This window comes from Phaethon aethereus (genome assembly GCF_964289735.1).
Source record: "Phaethon aethereus genome assembly, chromosome: Z".
In the NCBI taxonomy this organism is placed as follows: Eukaryota; Metazoa; Chordata; class Aves; order Phaethontiformes; family Phaethontidae; genus Phaethon; species Phaethon aethereus.
Window position 1 is genome coordinate 28011508 of NC_138577.1, and position 18568 is coordinate 28030075.

The 18568-nt window shown below is 36.5% G+C and overlaps 1 protein-coding gene across 1 annotated transcript in view; it reads left to right on the forward strand.

The window, feature by feature from the left end:
- Positions 1-18568, forward strand: part of AP3B1 (adaptor related protein complex 3 subunit beta 1) — a 147868-nt gene that overhangs the window by 116708 nt on the left and 12592 nt on the right. The window contains exons 23-25 of the mRNA XM_082013612.1: positions 2151-2235; positions 12727-12824; positions 17960-18098. Of these exons, the coding sequence (XP_081869738.1) occupies positions 2151-2235; positions 12727-12824; positions 17960-18098 (322 nt within the window). The remainder of the gene's footprint in view (positions 1-2150; positions 2236-12726; positions 12825-17959; positions 18099-18568) is intronic.

Below are 18568 nucleotides of genomic sequence, written 5' to 3' on the forward strand. Positions count from 1 at the left end.
ACAGTCAGTAAACAGTAGCATTCACCTCTCTTGCGTAAAAAACGTGAAAAAATCTGGAATTAATAAGTTATCCAGTTCAAGTTGCTTGAGTTCCACAACATAATTCTACCCTTTAAAGTTTTTATTTCCCCAAGAAAGAATTACTGTGGTATCTGTCCTGTGAAGCTCTTGGTTTCTTCTGCACAAAATAAGTTATATATAACTTCTAGTTCCTTCCAGAAATGTTGCTTTTCTTGTTTGAATGCAAATTTTCTGTATTCTTTGTCACTTTATCTAGAACTCAATTTATATGCCCTGTTCTTTTTATTACCTTTTGTGTTTCCAGCATTTGGAAAACATGTCCCATAATTTGCTCAGCAGAACCAACGGAAGTGTCAGTGTAGACAGGTATTCCTACCGGAGTGTAAGTCTAGTTTTGCCTCCATCACTGCAGTTACTGTTGGCAATTGTCCTGATTTTGCCAGTAGAAATGGGCCAAATTATTTCATCTAAGTCTCTGTGCACGGTGTTTTCTGCTTGGCTAGGTGCCTTTGAAACCCCATATAAAAACATTAAGCTCAAAGACATTGGCAAAGTTTAGTCTGAATTTGAACTGTAATCCTTCAATGCTTTATACAGACTTGTTTTCTTGAAATCCTTTGTTTTTCATTCAGTCCCTAGCATTAGTTTAGCCTTTGCCTAACTGCATCACCTCCATGTTTTCCATATTTTTCAGAACTTAATCTCAATATAGTTAAATTTTGTTTCCTTTTGTCATGGAGCAGCTGCCTACTCTTCAGTTCATTAAAAGCACCAGATACATTAATAAATAAAATGGAAATTAGACATTTTTCTGCCTGCCCAATCATTTTTATTTTAATTCCTCTCTTTTAACAATGCCTTTATATTTTCTTTCTTGTAATCTTGAAAAGTCAAACTCTGCTCCAATGCTTGTTTTTAATACCTCCTACTTATGTGAAGAAAGAGCTTTTCTTCCTATGAAAACAAAGCCTTATCCCTACAACACTGAGGAAGGAGTACAATGATATAGCCAAGAAACCAAGAATTAACATGTCTTTTGATACCTTAATTTGAGAATTGCCTTAGTCTCCACCATTTGTAAAGCACATTATGTTCCATTTTGGACTCATAACCTTTCTACTCCCTTCCGTAACTAATGCAGGCGGAATATTGAGAAATTAGTAAACCACACTTATTATGAAATATTTTAAGTTCGGCTCTTTTTCCATTCCTGTGTGTAGTAATGTAAATTTTATTAATATTTGTTGTGTTTTATTATTTATTAACTAAATTTGCAAACTGATGTTGTTTGAAAATGAAATCTCACTGCTGGATCTGTATGCAAGTAAAAGGATATAACTTCAAAATATTATTTTCTGTAAATAATTTTCCTAGCTTTTCTAATTCAAATCCTTATTTTGTTGGCAGCAGGGCTGTAATATTGAAATGGCAATATTTCATGTGCACTAACTGTGGGGCGGGGAATCCAAGACACTTAAACTCCCAAGTGTGATATTTGGGTTATACCGACTTGAAATGAAGCTGCAAGTATTGGCTCTTTTTGGATAGCGTCCAGAGGAGGGCCACAAAAGTGGTCATGGGGATGGAACACCTCTCCTGTGAGAACAGGCTGAGAAGGTTGGGGCTTTTCAGCCTGGAGAAGAGAGATTCCAGGGAGACCTTCTTGCAGCCTTCCAGTACTTAAAGGGGGCTTGTAGGAAAGATGGGGAGAGACTTTTTAGCAGGGCCTATAGTGATAGGACAAGGGGTATTCATTTAAAACTGAAAGAGGCTGGATTTAGACTAGATATAAGGAAGAAATTTTTCACAGTGAGGGTAGTGAAACACTGGCACAGGTTGCCCAGAGAGGTAGTAGATGCCCCATCCCTGGAAACCTTCAAAGTCAGCTTGGACAGGGCTCTGAGCAACCTGATCTAGTTGAAGATGTCCCTGCTCATTGCAGGGGGCTTGGACTTGATGACCTTTAAAGGTCCCTTCCAGCCCAAACTATTCTGTGATTCTATGATTCCTTTTTATGGAGCTCTTTTTTTAATACAGGTTTTTTAATTATGTGCAGTTTGGAGGTTTGCAACTGGGGTCTTCTGTTGCTTTGCGTGTGTACTTGACCTGTACAAAATGTTTTCATGTAGAGTGCCTTGAGCCTGCAGGATCCCTTACTGTTTCAATGGGTATCGACTTCTGTGATTCTACTCAGACGGCCAGTTTCCAGTTATGGTGAGTTCTTGGGGCTGGGGGGGGATAATTTTTTTCTCTTGGAAGGCAAAAGTAGTGTATCTTGGAAGTTTACTTGGCAGTAGCAGACTTGCGGTTTATTAAATACTTAAAGAATTAACAACAGTTTACAACATGACGTATACCCACAATGTTTTTAGAGAATTAAGACATAATTAGTCTTCAGTTTTACTATTAGGATTATCAGTTTTCTTCAGTCTTCCAAACTTCTTAGCACTTGCTTCTAAAACATAGATTTGGTGTTAAGCTCAAATCTAGTTTTGAAATCACATGTATAAATTCAAAAACTCTTTCACAGGTTATGTTTGGGAGGTCCTGTTTTCCCCTTGGTGTAAATGATACCAAGTAGAAGCGTGAACTCCTTTTCTGGTTTAGAATAACTTCTCTGTTCCTCAGATTTAGTTTTATTTTTTCCCCCTTTTCTTGGGATTCTTCTTCGTAACACCACCTTGAAGGGAGGAGCCAGGTCTGACTAGTCTGCTGGAGTGTTTTGTGTGTGTTCATCCTTGTAAGAAGTCACAAATCAAAAAAGCTCATAATGTGAGCAATTTTACTATCTCACGTGCTTATTACGGGTGTTTGTGATCTATGTAACATGACTACATGAAACCAATCCCAAAATTTGCTGGCCAAAGAAGCTTATTCCTTATTCTGTGGATTCTTTTAAATGATTAGACAGAGAATGAAAATAAGTTAACTGGCTGGCCAACTAGATTTTGTCTTATATACTTGATTTACGCTTTTTATGGTCCTTATTGGCACACTTTAAGATCATCTTTTGTATGGATTCTGTTGCATTCTAGGGTAGCAGGTAACCTGTTCACCCAATGCGAACTCTTCTTATTAACTAGCATTTGAAACCAGCGAAAATTTATAGTAACAGTGTCCAAACATCAGGAATGAATGGATGGGAGAAAGCTAGACACCTTCTTTTTAGAGCTATTCAGATTTATATAGTCTTTGAAACTATGCAAAGGGTCTAAATAGATCTGCACATGTTTTGAAATAATTGGTTTTGACATTTTGTTGCAAGAAAGCACTACTTTTTATATTTTGCATAGAAAAAGGATGTTGAATAGATATTCACCTTGCTGCACTCCAGTTTAGAGAAAGCCCTTTGAGAAAGTTTTGAACCCCTTTCTGGAATACTTTAGAAATTTTAGTGTACTACTACTAAGCACATTTTGCACAACTTACAGGTTATTACAGATAGCAGGAAAATCTTAGTAATAGAGATGTTCCCAAGAGACTCCAAAAAGAACCACTACTAAAATAAAATTTCTTTTTCTAGGGGCAAGGAGGTTTTACTATTGATTTTTTTTTTTTTTTTTTCCAGTACTCAAATCTTTTCTTGTACAATGGATGCTCATACGTAGTCATTTTAAAGATATTAGTACCTACAGCAAGATGTCTGCAGCATGTAGTTTATGTGCATCACGTTGTTGTAGCTGGTCTGTATGCTGTTGCTGGAATTTGGAAACAGCTTTAGACTGTTGCCTGATGCTAGGTTTGTTTGGGAAGGGAAGTTTGCTTCTGGGCAATGCAATTTCATAATTGTTTCAAAATTATAGGCTCTCTTTCCCTAAATATACTTTTTTTTTTTTAATAAAATATGCTCAGTTTATCAAGCAGGAACTTTTTTTTTTAATAGAGCAGATATTTTTCTTTCAAGTACATTTTTAGTATACTAATGATTTGATTCCAAACTTCTACCATTGATTGCTAAGAATCTTAACAGTGATGAGGATAAGCAATGTAGCATAACACATTGATTTTATGCAGATCATCACCTTTATGTTTTGGGAGGTCTGCTGTATTAGTGATATATAAAAACTGATTACTTTCTCCAACATTGCCTAGTAATTGTTTATTATTTTCCTATTAGACAAACAAGACAGATCAATATTCCTGAACACCGACCAGACTATGAGTAACATCACTGTAAATAGATTTGCCTCAGACCTCAGCGGTGTATTCATTTTAATGATTTGGACAATGTGAGTCCAATGACAAAGCTCAAGCTAAGTTTAAAATTAAATTAAGAATAGGAATTGCTTACTTTGTTCCTTTGCTAATTGATAAGGCCTTGTCTCTTTGACACTAGTTCTTAGAAAATAGTATAAAAATAAGCAAAATGTTCTCTGCATTAAATTTGCTATTTTTCTGTTAAAGCATGTAGTGTTCAAAATCCTACTGCTCTTCAGTATCATTGAAGAAATTGTGCAGTGTTATGTTTTGGGGGTGATGTCTAAGAGAATTCAGCTGCAACCTTTCTAACTTGTCATAGTTCTTAAAAAGCCTTTATCCAAAAGGAAAAATGACATTTGTCAAAGTGTAGTTGAAATACTGTGCATACAAAGGTGTCGATATTCTTGTATTTCCTGATGATACATCTTTATGAAAGACATTGTCAGTTATTTTACATTTTGTTGGAAGCATGTTCAGCTGTAAAGTGTTCCTGATCATAATAATTTTCTTTACGTTGCTCTAAGAGGAGCACTTTGTCTTGCATCAAATGTAATTGATTCTGAAGCAGTGTAATCACAATTACTCACTTTCTTAATTGGCCTGCCCAAAATCTGAAAATGGAAACCGATCGGCAGTGTTTAAATCAATAGCTTTGTAGTAAAGCTTGTGGGGGTAGGGAGATAGTGGTAATGGGTAGATCAATTGGTCTTAGATGCCAATCATGACTGTGTGTTTTGCATAGCAAACACTACCTTTCTGCTGGGGGATATGCTGTTGTACTAGTGGTTCAATAAATACAAACAGTTTAAAGAAAAAAACCTAACAACTAATAAAATATTTAGATCTCTTTTTGAATTTGTTGTACAAATCAAGGACAATGAGGGAGAAACTGCATTATAGAGCTTCAAAGGGCTGAGCTTTGAAAAACCTCCCATGTCAATACTATTTTTATTAAGTAAAGCTTAGCAAGATTACACATCTAATTAAAAAGAGGTGAAACACCTTAACTTGAAAACTCTGCCTAATGCGTTTATTTTGAATGTGTATTTAGGATGCTCACACTATATACTCATCAGGAGAAATCTCTTAATTGGTATTTTTCTTGTGCCATCTCCTTGCAGAGGCACACTACTTAAGCCACATTGGTGTTCTGTGCAATAATGCTTCTCAAGCAGAAAGTTAAAGAGTAGTAAATGGAGGAACTTTTAAAAGATTTTTAAGAAATCTTTTAAAAGATTTTTGTAAGTGTTACTGTTTCTTTTTGGGTTACTTTGTTCAGATTCTGCAAGCAAGATATACACAACTTAGAAGTATAAAGCAATTTGTTAATGGCTAACTCAGTTGCAAGGTAATCTGGTAGCTTGTTGAATCCTGGTTAAGCATTAGTATATTCACCATCCCAGTAAGAGACCTCAGTCTTTGCTGGGAAGGTAGGCATCACTGAGCAGAGGAAAGGTTGGAACAGATTCTTGATGTTACAGACTGACTGCAGTACTCCACTGACTGGAATTTTTTTTTTTTTTTTTTTCCTTGTCAGTTTTTATATATTTCCACATTGGTGTGTTTTCTCTTGAATCCTTGAGCTCCCAGTAATCACCATCACCTTTTCTGGCAGAAAGGCTGAACATGAGCCGGCAGTGTGCCCAGGTGGCCAAGAAGGCCAACAGCATCCTGGCCTGTATCAGAAACAGTGTGGCCAGCAGGAGTAGGGAAGTGATTGTGCCCCTGTACTCGGCACTGGTGAGGCCACACCTCAAATCCTGTGTTCAGTTTTGGGCCCCTCACTACAAGAAGGACGTTGAGGTGCTTGAGTGTGACCAGAGAAGGGCAATGAAGCTGGTGAGGGGGCTGGAGCACAAGTCTTATGAGGAGCGGCTGAGGGAACTGGGGTTGTTTAGTCTGGAGAAGAGGAGGCTGAGAGGAGATCTTACCGCTCTCTACAACTACCTGAAAGGGGGTTGTGGCCACGGGGGTGTTGGTCTCTTCTCCCAAGTAACTAGCGATAGGACAAGAGGAAATGGCCTCAAGTTGCGCCAGGGGAGGTTTAGATTGGATATTAGGAAAAATTTTTTCACCGAGAGGGTGGTCAAGCATTGGAGGAGGCTGCCCAGGGAGGTGGTGGAGTCACCGTCACTGGAAGTGTTCAAAAAACATGTGGATGTGGCGCTTTGGGACATTGTTTAGTGGACATGGTGGTGTTGGGTTAACAGTTGGACTTTATGATCTTGAAGGCCCTTTCCAACCTTAATGATTCTGTGATCTTAATAATCCTACCACTGTCTCGTATTTTCCCTTTATTATCTTGCATGTCTCATCTTTTCAGATATTCTCAGGTCTTTCTCACAGCTTACTAGTTTCCTTACATGTCTGAACAAAGCTCTGGGAGCTTTTCCATGTAATAATTTGGCCTTGGATCCTTGGAGTGAAGACATTTGAATCCCTACAGAAGAAGGACGAAGAAGGTTATAGAGACAGAGGGTTATAGCATATACATGCCCTTATCGTATTTCATGTACATGTATATAGCATTTTGGATTTCTGTCTGCATTTGTAAAACCCAGTACACAAATCTCCAGCTTCTTGTAGGTATCTGGTAAGTGACGAAGGGTGAAAGCGAGATATCCTCTTTACAACATTGAGAGCTGGAAAAGGAAGCTCCTCCGTGCCCATTCTTTGCTGTTCTTTTCATCCCCTTTTTCCAAATTCTCTTAGCTGTTCCCAAAGCCATGAAAGAACCACAGCTTTGAAGATAAAATTAATTTATGGAGAACCTGTTTTCTTCTCTGCATTCTTTTGAAAAGCATGCAAGATGTTGTTTAGCTCTCTTTGAAACAGCTTTGCACAGGGAACATGTACATGCTGTGCATGTCTTCCCCTAGTTTTCTCAAGGTTTAAGTGCAAAGAGTACAATCAGAGCTCCAAAGAAGAAAGAGAAATGGAATGAAAGCAACATCTGTGCCTTCCTTCTTGGTCAGAATAATGAGATCATGGGGAAAATAACGTGACATGTGACAGAGGTTTTTACAAGCATGGCCTGGTTACCTTATATTGGCATTTCCTGTGTCCCAGTGTTATTAGAAGAGCTGGGACTTTGTACATACTCTTCTACTGTTGTTATACGAATAGAAAAGAAAGCTGTCTGTTCACCTCATCTGCCCTGGACTGTATAAAGAGAGCATTTTCTTGATTACTCCAAAAGAAGTTAGTGTAGCAGGAAGAATCCAGCATTTTCTTAAATGAAGTAAATTCTATTAATGACATTTGAAAACCTTGTTCAATCTGCTGTCTGCAGGTTCCACCTTATTGTAAAAGCTTTTGCTCTGAATTTTGTTTTCCAAGGCAGAGATTTTTTGTAGCATGAAATTCTCTTACCTCACTACGTTGATGTAGGAATCTTCCCAAGATTCTTCCCAATGAAGAGGATCAGTTGAGTAGCAGTCAGTATTTGTATTGAGTGCAAGTATGCATTCAGGTGTAGATGCTTACACAAAAGCATCTGATTAAAATTATGTCATTGAATATGTTATGGAATATATTAAAAGCTAACGTTAGAGATGCAGGTCTGTCTTCACATGACTGTCACTTGCATTTTCACTTGTTTCATGCCGTTTCCTTGCCTAGTGCTTTGTCAGCAGACCACTAAGTTGTTTACAGATGTTGGATAGTAAGACAAGCAATCTGGTACTCTTCCTTTTACTTCATTACTCTAAAGTAGTCAGTTGGCCCACTTCCAGAAAGCAATTATATCGAGGTAGATAACTGACCTGGAAAAAGCAAGGCTGAGCACGAACAACTAATCTCATTTCTTCTATCACCCTGGCCTTTTTTCTTGTAAAAGCAGGATACTGTCTTTTCCTTTCCTCAGCAAGACTATGAGCAATGTCTCCTAGACTTGTCCATTCTGTGTTTTGCAGGAACTTAGTGTCTTGCTTTTCCTCTTCTATTCTTTTTTTGATCATCCATGGAGATCTTTTGAATACAAGACAAAAATAGTGAGCTGGTCTTAGATAGATGTATTCTGGGTCAAGGAGCTACTAGGAGTTAAACAAAAAAGGAAAGTATAAACAGCAAGAAGAATATTTCCCAGCCTCTTACTAGAATAATAATTTTTTAAAAGCTTTGAAAATTAAGACCTTAAAGACTGCCATTGTGGAATCTTATAAGAACTCATTCACAAGCGATAATATTATTTGTATTAGTTTTAAAGAAGATGTTGCCATCATTGTCCTGAAGTCCTTTTTTTTTATGGCAAAGCATTTCTTTCCCAGGAAACCTTTTGAGCCAATCCTTTAAAAAAACTTGAAGGAAAAGAGAGGGAATAAGGAAGATGGACACTGGTTTCAAATGCTAGCTGTTCTCACTGCAGCCATCTGAAGAGAAGTTAAAACTATGTGTCTTCTAAAGGATTGAATGTTAGTCTTGCAGTGTCATTTATCATGGAGATTGTAAGTCTCCCTGTGTTCCTGTGGGAGCATTTTCATCTCTCATTTGTTCATCTTAATTGGGTACATCAGAAGATAAAGTCATGTGATCCTTGGAATTAGATCACAAAAGTGGTCTAAGTCTTTTAAAAATATAATATGTACAGTTTAACAGTTATTAAGGCAACAGTAAGAGTAATGACATCTAACATTATTTGCCCCTAAGTTCACAATTACATACAAAACAGATTTTGAGAACTAGTGGCAAGGTACTCTTTTCAGACATCCATATTTGTTTGATTCTTCTCAAGCCTCCTTCTGCAGACTTCTCATTAACGTACATGTTCCACTGAGGATGTAATTTGTCAATCGCACTTCCTAATACCAGAAAACACAATCTTTAATTTTTGACATCTAAAACCAGTTATGTTTTGTTGGCTTGAGAAACTTTGCTTTTTTTCTGATAAACTTCTTGAACTCGATCTTCCAAGCAAGTTAGAGCAACACCACCTGAGAGAAGTTTCAGTGCAGCTTGAACAAGTTGTCTGCCAGACACTTAAATGTTAATGTTCAAGCTTCAAACAATTTCTGCAGTTTTTTGTTTAAACATCATTTATACTAATTATATATGCAAAGTATAAATAAATAGGTTAAATACACTGGAATTTAGTTTACTACATATTGGAGGAAATTATGTAGTTGTACTGCAAGACTCAATTTTATTATTAAGCTTATCCATCAGAATATCTGATGAAACCACCATCGTTGGAGATATTCAGAGCTCAAATGGACAAGGCCCTGAGCAACATGTACTAACGTGGCCCTGGGTTGAGCAGGAGGTAGGACCAGGTGTTTTCCAGACTACCCTTCCAAACTGAATTGTTCTATGGAACTATGAAATTACTTTTGCTAAATTAGATATTACTGGATCTCTAATATAAAGATGTAATAAAAGAGATGCAGATCAATAAGCCAAAGATGTGTATTTAACCTGTAAAGTGTGTGATAAAGAGAATGATACAAGGGAGGGTGATTTTCTCTGGCTGAAAAATAAATTTACTGAAGTACGCTGAAATTAAATAATGCAAAGTAAACCTGGCTAAAGTGAAATTAAGAACAAAGTGGTTTTGAAGAACAGCTAGCAGTCAGAATTTCTGCTTGCAGACTAAACTTCATGGTTTATCACAGAATATCTATTAGCTTTTTAATCATTAGGGGAAAGGGAAGTGGAATGTTTGTTAACAGCAGAGATGTTGAGTGGTCCTCTCAAGCAGTTACAGCCATATAGAACCCAAGCTATGCTCATACTTTTATTCCTTCTTGGTGTGAAAAGATTGTTATAAGCGTTTCAAACCAAACTAGTCATTGATGTTATTAGTCAAGTTTATGTACAAAGTTTATGTCCAGTCAATGTAGGACATGAATCATTGTACACAAAACTGTTTATCTGTTTTATGCTGAATTGTGTATTGCACATCTTGCTTAAATATGAAAGATAACATCAGTTGAACAATCAGTCGAACAATACCAATGAAGGTATTGTTAAAAGTTCTAGTCATATAGTCCAAGTAGTATATATAAAAGCAAAAATTTATGGGGCAGTTGATTAAAGACCCTTCCTTCAGCTCTTAGCTGATGGAGTACTTGATGGGTTTTCAAAGGAAAAATTAAAGAAAAAAATGTTACTTTCTTATTTTACAGTGCAGCTGATCAGGCCAGCCAGTCAAACAATCCCTGTTCTTTTAGTATGCTAATGACTTTAAAGATGGATGGTATTTCAGAATCACAGAATCACTAGGTTGGAAAGGACCTTCAAGATCATCAAGTCCAACCATTAATCCAGCGCCATCATGTCCCCTAAACCATGTCCTGAAGCGCCACATCCACACGTTTTTTGAACACTTCCAGAGATGGCGACTCCACCACCTCCCTGGGCAGCCTGTTCCAATGCTTGACCACTCTCTCCATAAAGAAATTTTTCCTAATATCCAATCTAAACCTCCCCTGGCACAACTTGAGGCCATTTCCTCTTGTCCTATCACTAGTTACTTGGGAGAAGAGACCAACACCCTCGTGGCCGCAACCCCCTTTCAGGTAGTTGTAGAGAGCCATAAGGTCTCCCCTCAGCCTCCTTTTCTCCAGACTAAACAACCCCAGTTCCCTCAGCCGCTCCTCATAAGACTTGTGCTCCAGCCCCCTCACCAGCTTCATTGCCCTTCTCTGGACACGCTCCAGCACCTCAACATCCTTCTTGTAGTGAGGGGCCCAAAACTGAACACAGGATTCAAGGTGCGGCCTCACCAGTGCCGAGTACAGGGGCACGATCCCTTCCCTACTCCTGCTGGCCACACTATTGCTGATGCAGGCCAGGACGCTGTTGGCCTTCTTGGCCACCTGGGCACACTGTTGGCTCATATTCAGCCGGCTGTCAACCAGCACCCCCAGGTCCCTTTCCGCTGGGCATCTCTCTAGCCACTCCTCCCCAAGCCTGTAGCATTGCATGGGGTTGTTGTGGCCAAAGTGCAGGACCCAGCACTTGGCCTTATTAAACCTCATACAGTTAAAGTAGTATAGGGGGAAAAAAGTGAAAATTTGCATCTAAGCAAATTTTTAAAAGCAGTACTTCATAAATGATTCTTTGTAAAGGAAATACTAGCCAGGTTTGAAGGGTTTGTTTCACTGTATGTTTACTAAATAATAATTTTCACCAAAGTTAGCATTAATGCTGAATTCTATTTGAAAAGCCTGTACTTGAGATTGCATCCATAAGCATCATTATAACACATCATAAGTCAGAAAGTAAGAAAATGTACTAGTTCTTAAGCATTTGCTTGTGAAATTGGGTAATTACGGTAAGTATTAAAATTTTAAGTAATAGGACCATAAAATGCTTTCCTGTTTTCAGGTGGCTTATCTTGCATCTTTAGCAAGGAGACACATATGTTTTCTATATTACTGATCTAGTGCTGTTTTTTCCATCAGTCTATCTTATTTCAGAATTTTGAAGTTGAAGAGTTATAAAAAATCAGTAACACATGTTTGAGGTTAATTTAAATACCATGGGTATTAATTGATTAAATATATTTTCCATTCTAACGTTTGTATCGTATTTAAGTAGGGTGTCTGAGGCATATCAGCAATCAATATGTATTCACTATTTGGTACATCGGGGGACAAAAAGTGTTCTTGTCTTAAAATTTCTTATGCCTCAAAGCATTAACAAAGATTCTGACTTGGAGGTACTGATCCTGAATTGCTAGCCGAAACCCTTACGATATCGTTAGTCAATCAAACATAGCAGAGTGAATGTATCTTGAGTTTCTGTAGACTTGGAGAACTCCAAGACAAGATAGCTGGAAACTCAGAAAAACTGAATGGTTAGGGAGAGCAAGTTAACTGTATGGTATTTATTTCTTAAGAAGGAATCGATCGCATTTGATAATAATATGCTACTACTGATAGTAATTTTTTTAACTCTGCCATTATGAAAACTGCCACAAATTCTGTGATTTTCCAGTGTGCATTTACATTAACCAGTATGCTGTGTGTTTGTGTTTGAATATACAAAATGTTGTGATGTCAAAGTGATCAAAGATACTTCTTTTTTACTCACAAATTTAATGTTTGGTTTGATTGGGTTTTTTTCAGACAATAATAATCCTTTTTGTCTGAAATTATACCTTTCCTAGGTTTAGTCCTATTTCTGGTACTGTTGCTGATGACAGAATATGTGAATAACAGTTCTTTTAAGGGAATTGTAAAATGCATAATAATTTACCCTTTGCAAGCATTTAGTTTGAATGAGATGCCTTATAAATTACAAATAAACATTAATATGAGTAAAAGTTACGTTTTCAGAAATACAAGAGCGTGCATATATTTTATTAATACTGCACTTGTACTGGAGAAAATGGATCAGCTTTACTGATAGAAGAAATTAGCAGGCTTTTGGATTAACAAGGTAGAAATTATGCAGGTAGTTCTTACACTCTTTATAGATCCCATAGTAAATTTGGAGCTGATATGCATATATTAATCTGTGTTGAAGCACTTGGTTGATTCACTGTAATTTCTCTTTTCCCAGCACAAAGGATGATCATTTCAGTGTTAACATTCAACCCCCTGTTGGAGAATTGCTTTTGCCTGTCACTATGTCAGAGAAAGACTTCAAGAAGGAGCAAGGTGAGAAATATTTCAGCAGCTTCAATAAATGTATTTGGATGAGAAGAGGGCTGTGTCCAGCAAGTGCTTTCCCATGTAGCTGTTTCTGTTAGTCTCTGTTAGTATTCAGTCTGATACTAATGATTTAATTTAAAAATATCCTAAAAAGGATGAGCAGTGGTATTTGACAGCTTTTCAGTGTGCCTTTAAAAGCACAAAGCCCACCCTTTACCTGGAAACAGTCTTTTGGCTCAGAGAGTTTTGGCTTCCTGTCATGAAGTGTGAATGTTTTCCTACTAGCAGAAAGTTGGAACACCTCATAAACCAGCTCAGGGACATAAACCAAATACACACTGAAATGATGTCCATCTCTACTAGTCTTTATTCGAAGGCTACTTTTAAATTCTATTAGTGTACCTGTTCCCCAGCTAGTTTGAAGATTATTTTAAGCTTTTTCCTTTAAACACTTCATATAAAAAAAAATCTTGTTGGAATATTGTTTTAGAAGTGTGACATTTTTTATATACTTCTGCATTCTTCTAATGCTCCACCTTTAAAGAACTGATGCTGGTCCAAACACAAACCTCTGTAAGAGCTTTTAGGGACTTGAATATTTTATACAAAATAATTAGAGAAAATTGTACTTGGCTTTGACCGTGTGTTAAATGGAACAGTCCATACTGCTATCCTTAATTTGGATATGATTCTTGGATATTTTAAAATATAAATGATTACATTTTGGATGCATTCAAATGTAATAGTGTTTACTGACGTATCTCAATGTATGGGGATTTAAATGTGTAAATCTCTTCACATTGAGATGAGAATATACCCATGGGAGCCTGTCTCATTGCTGTGTAAGTCTCAAACTCAGTATATCCATCAAGCAGTCAAGAACACCAATGAGTAATGCTATGTATTATTAATTATTGCTTTTGAGCATTTCTTGTGTTTGTATTTTTGAATTATTAAGAAAGTAGTTTAAATATTGCCTAGATCATTTACAGTTAAGGTTATGGCTGCAATGAAAAGTTAGGATTGTGCTTTGTTTTCTTAACCGATTGATACTTATTTGCTGTTCTTACCCTTTGCTGGCTAAAGCCTGCCTCTCTGCTTTATACCTGCTCAGCAAACCAAGGTGAGTGATTGAACAAAGCTGTGGCCCAGGTATTTTAAACTGTTCCCTTCTAAAAATTGTAGAGAAGGTTGTAGTGAAAGGAAGGCAGGCTACTGTGTTTCTTCCCCCGTCATTTTTATATTTGCTTGCTTTGTGATACTTTGATAGAGTTTTTGTATGTTTTACTGTGACTGAGCGTTTTTTTTCCTCCTGACTGGCCATACAGAACCATGAGCACACAGAAGAAGTGTACTTGGAGAATAGCTGTGGTCCTCTGTGGAGTTGTTGCCAAAATTCCTTTTTCTTCTGCCATGTTACTTCTATGGTTGTTGATTATTTGTCTGAATAAATCTGGCAGCTGTTTGCTATGTTTAATAGAGCAGAAAGGCTACTCTGAATAAAGCTATTTGAAAATTTGTTTATATGAAGTATTTGTAAATCCATGAAGGTCTCTTGGCATTTCTGTATCGCTCTCTCTGTCTTCCTGAATTCATTCTTTGATGCAGGACTTGATGCTGGCAAATTTGCTACAGGTTTAGAAACCTTTTCTATTGCATCTTTTTTCCGTATAGATATCAGCTGTTTCAGAATATTTGTGGTAATAGAGGTCTCAGTTCTAAATTTTACATAAGTATTTATTACAAAGATCTAGGAGCAGCTAGCATTTGGGGGGAATTACTATGTGATCTTGCTAAATGAAAAATCCAAATTACAGTAATAAATGCAGGGCAATTTAGAAGTTGGTATATATTATTCTATTTTGTGTTTAACTTCAATTTGTCTGTATTCTCCAAATTAATCTGATTTATATAACTTGTTTTTCACTTGTCATGCTTTTTCTTTTTCCTTCTTTTTTTTTTTTTTCATTTTGTACATAAGATTTTTGAAGTCTTGGACCTGGAGGTATTTTACTTGCAACCGAAGCAAATAGGTAAAAAATAGTGAAGGAGTAAGGAAAATATTAGAAATGCAAGATTATATTGGGGGAGAATGAGAGTATGTCTGGGTTCTAAGGACTTTTACATCTAAATTGCATGTGTAACCTAATAAGAATGCTAAAGAGGAAATAGCTGGTATTATACTGCTATGTAGAAGACAATTCATTGCTACACATGTTTACTCAATTACACTCTTGCTGTTTTGCATTGTCTGTTACATTTGTATATATCCGTTTTCTTCCATGTTTCCGGTATAAGGAAAGGGAAACAGACAGATTGTTGAATATTCATGGCTGTGAAGGTTATCTAGTGGTAGCAGCAGAACCTCAAAAGCTCTATTTATCCACATGCAGTGCATGATACACTTAACCTTGCTACACTGTCTTCCCTTCCCTCCTGAGCTGGGGAATCCTCCGGTGAGGTAACTCCCCAGAGCAGGAGCTGTGACTTAGCGGTTGGTGTTGTGATTGACAATTTGGAAGCAGTGGATAAAACTGGTATTGCCAAACTACTCTTTACCTCTCTGGTTGAAAATTTTTACTGATCTTCAGGCCTCAGGATTTTATACCTTATTTTACATCACATCCCCGTGAAAAGTCCAGTTTCTGTAGCAGGAATTCTGCATGAGTGAGACATGTACTGTTGGGAACTTTATATCCAAATTTTTACTTGTCTGCTGTTTTTAAAAATCAGTAGCAAAACTCCCCTTGTCTTGGTTCAGAATAGGGCTAGTCAGGTAGCCAATATACCTTGTTACTTACCAGTGTAATTTTTCCAATCTCATTTCCTTTTATTATTAAAAATGCATACAGTTATTGCATTGTATCAGTTAGTTAGCCCAGATTAATGGCTGCTCTGTGCTCTGACTAGAGTTTTCTAGGTTCTCATGTTTCAAGCAATATTAAAGGTGGCATACGATTGGTATAGCTGGATATTAATCAGAATTTTTATGAAGGTGTTTTTAAAATAGCCAGTTAAAACTACTTTATAATATAAAGACTTTCCCCTCCCCCCCCAAATGGATATGTATTGAAATAGTTTTGTCAATTTTTTTTAAAAAGTGTATACCTGATTCACATTTAAAAAAAAAAACACCCTGCTTAAGTAAACAAATTGTTCACCTAATTTTATTAAGATTTATATATCCACCTTGTCTTCCTAACAAACAAGATGCTAATTCTTTAAATGGTTGGACATTTACTATTTTCTGGCCCTTCACTACCACGAGCAATCATATTTGATGCCCCTTAATTAGAGCACCCTTTTTTCTTTCCAGGTTCTTTTCCACCTCAGCAATCGAGACAATACATTTGCTTACCATGCTGCTCTCCTAAGTGTTCTTTTGCATGTAAATTAATCTTGATTCAGTTTACACTGTCATGCTGAGTGGTACAAATTGCCTATAACAATAAAACAGCATGAGTTAAAAATAAAGGGGGGTGAAAAGGCAGATTGAATGTGTGCCTTACTTGATAGGATGTTACTTTGCTTTATGCCAATACATTAGTCGACGATAATGAATCTTCTGTTCTGAAAAGCATGGTTTAGTTGATTTTTTTAATTTTACTTCAATGGAGCAGTACCTTGTCTTTTATAGAACAAGTTAGACAAACCATTAATGACAAGAGTGTTAAGGTTAAATATGAAGCAATGCATTCACTTCTCTGAGTGCTATCCATCTTTCCATTTACAGGAGCTTGACAAAAGTACTGGCTTTGTACATTTCCTTTAATTACATGCTGCGGGAAACAGGCTTTTAACATAAACATAGTTGCATTCATTTATTCAGCATTTGCTCTTCAATAGAGCTTAATGGAGAAGGTTTAAATCCTAAATGAGTACACACATCTCTCAGCAGTGTTATGTCAGTCCCTGTGCTCTGCTTAAAAGCAGTTTTAGTCTGCGTATGTAGTTTTTAAAGCTTTTGCCTAATAGTGAAGTTAAACAATTTGAAACAGAATGTTCTATTCCCAAGATAAAGCTGATCTTTATAGAAGTTGTATGCTTATTTTTGTTCTCCTCAAGAGCAGATCATGTTCAAAAATATCCTGTTATTTACTTATGAGCTGTTCCATTTTTACTTCAATATTTCTTATTTTGTGACAGCAGCTAATGCACATTCTAGTGCATTAAAATGTTGGATTTATTTTTTTAATTGCCCTATTAAGCAGCTTGATGCCATTTGCTCTGGGTTAGAACTGTATGTGCAGCCCTAAAATATTAGCCTTTTGAGACTTTTGCATTGTTTTCATTGTTAATGTTACCACAGATTTCAGATGCTTCATATTTCTGCCGAAAGTACAGTGCTCCATTGTTGGTCTCTCTTGTAAAAATACACACCCAATGTTAAGTTGTAGTTACTGTTGGGTTTTAATCAACATGAGCATCCAGCAAATCATTTTTCCAAACAATGGATGTTGATAGAAAAGTGGGGTGGTTGTTAAAATGTCCTCGAACAACATTTCTTTCTTTACTTTTTTTTTGTCATATGTTTGTATATAATCTTGACATTTCTGTTCCATTCTGTATTGATATTCAAATTATTTTTATCGTACTTTATCATTACATTTTAAGAAAGATGAGTACTAGCTGAATTTCCCAGTTTCTAATGAAAAGTAGAGATTACTTTATCTTCATGAGCTAAATTGAACCAATGACTACTACCTGAATTTCAAGATTATTTTTAGCATATGAAATAATAACAAAATGCAATGGTGTTATGATTGAAAGAGTAGAAAGTGTCTTTGTATGTGATCGTACTTAAGCTGGACTTTTCCAAGTCAGTCTTACTGATCATTTCTGTGTTTAGATTCTTTTAAGTTATGCTTTTTCTGAAAAAGAACCACCTTGGTTTCACAGTTGCATTAGTATCACACATACCGTTGTTCAGTTATTAGTTAACTTGTTTCTAATAATAGGTCATTGCAAGTAATGCATTAAACTAATGTAATTATGTAATTTCTTGTAAAATTGTTTTCTCGATGAATGATTTAACTTTTAATGCAAATGTGGCTTTTTGTTTAGAAGTGTCTTATTCTGGTTTTATGCTTAATAAGTGAGCAAACCTTAAAGTATTAATAATGAAATACTTAATGTTTCAGGGATGTTGACAGGAATGAACGAGACATCTGCTACAATAGCTGTTGCTCCACAGAACTCTACTAGACTTGTAATAATTGAGAGGGTAGTGAAAGCAGCAAACCTGGGTGTAGTCCCTTCTGGTCAAGACAGCATACACAGGTAAGATTACATGTCATTGATAGTGGAACCATCTTTTAATATGAACCTGTTAGTTCAGAATTCATCAACATTTGATAATATTAGGGAAAATTTTATTATCCACACCTTTAACAAATAAAGTACCCAATTATACTGTAACATAGGATCCTAAGCAGATATTAATTTGAGCCTAAGCACTCCTCAGCTCTTTATTTGAATAGATACAAAACAATCGAATATCTAAACTTTACTGTACACACTTCGAGGGAGTTGTCCTTTCCTGGTTTTGTTTCAAAGGGAAAAGGTAGCGTTTTAAAGCACAGTACTTCCAAGAGCATCTATATGTTTTACTGACTTTGTTTCTGTTCTGAAAGTAAGCAGCCTTATTCAGGTTTATCAGAAGCAGCAGCTTGTTTTTCCCACACTAATTTTTTATCTACGATATCCAGCTGGTTAAGCCTAGAACCTGATTTTTTTTTTTTCAGTCAGGT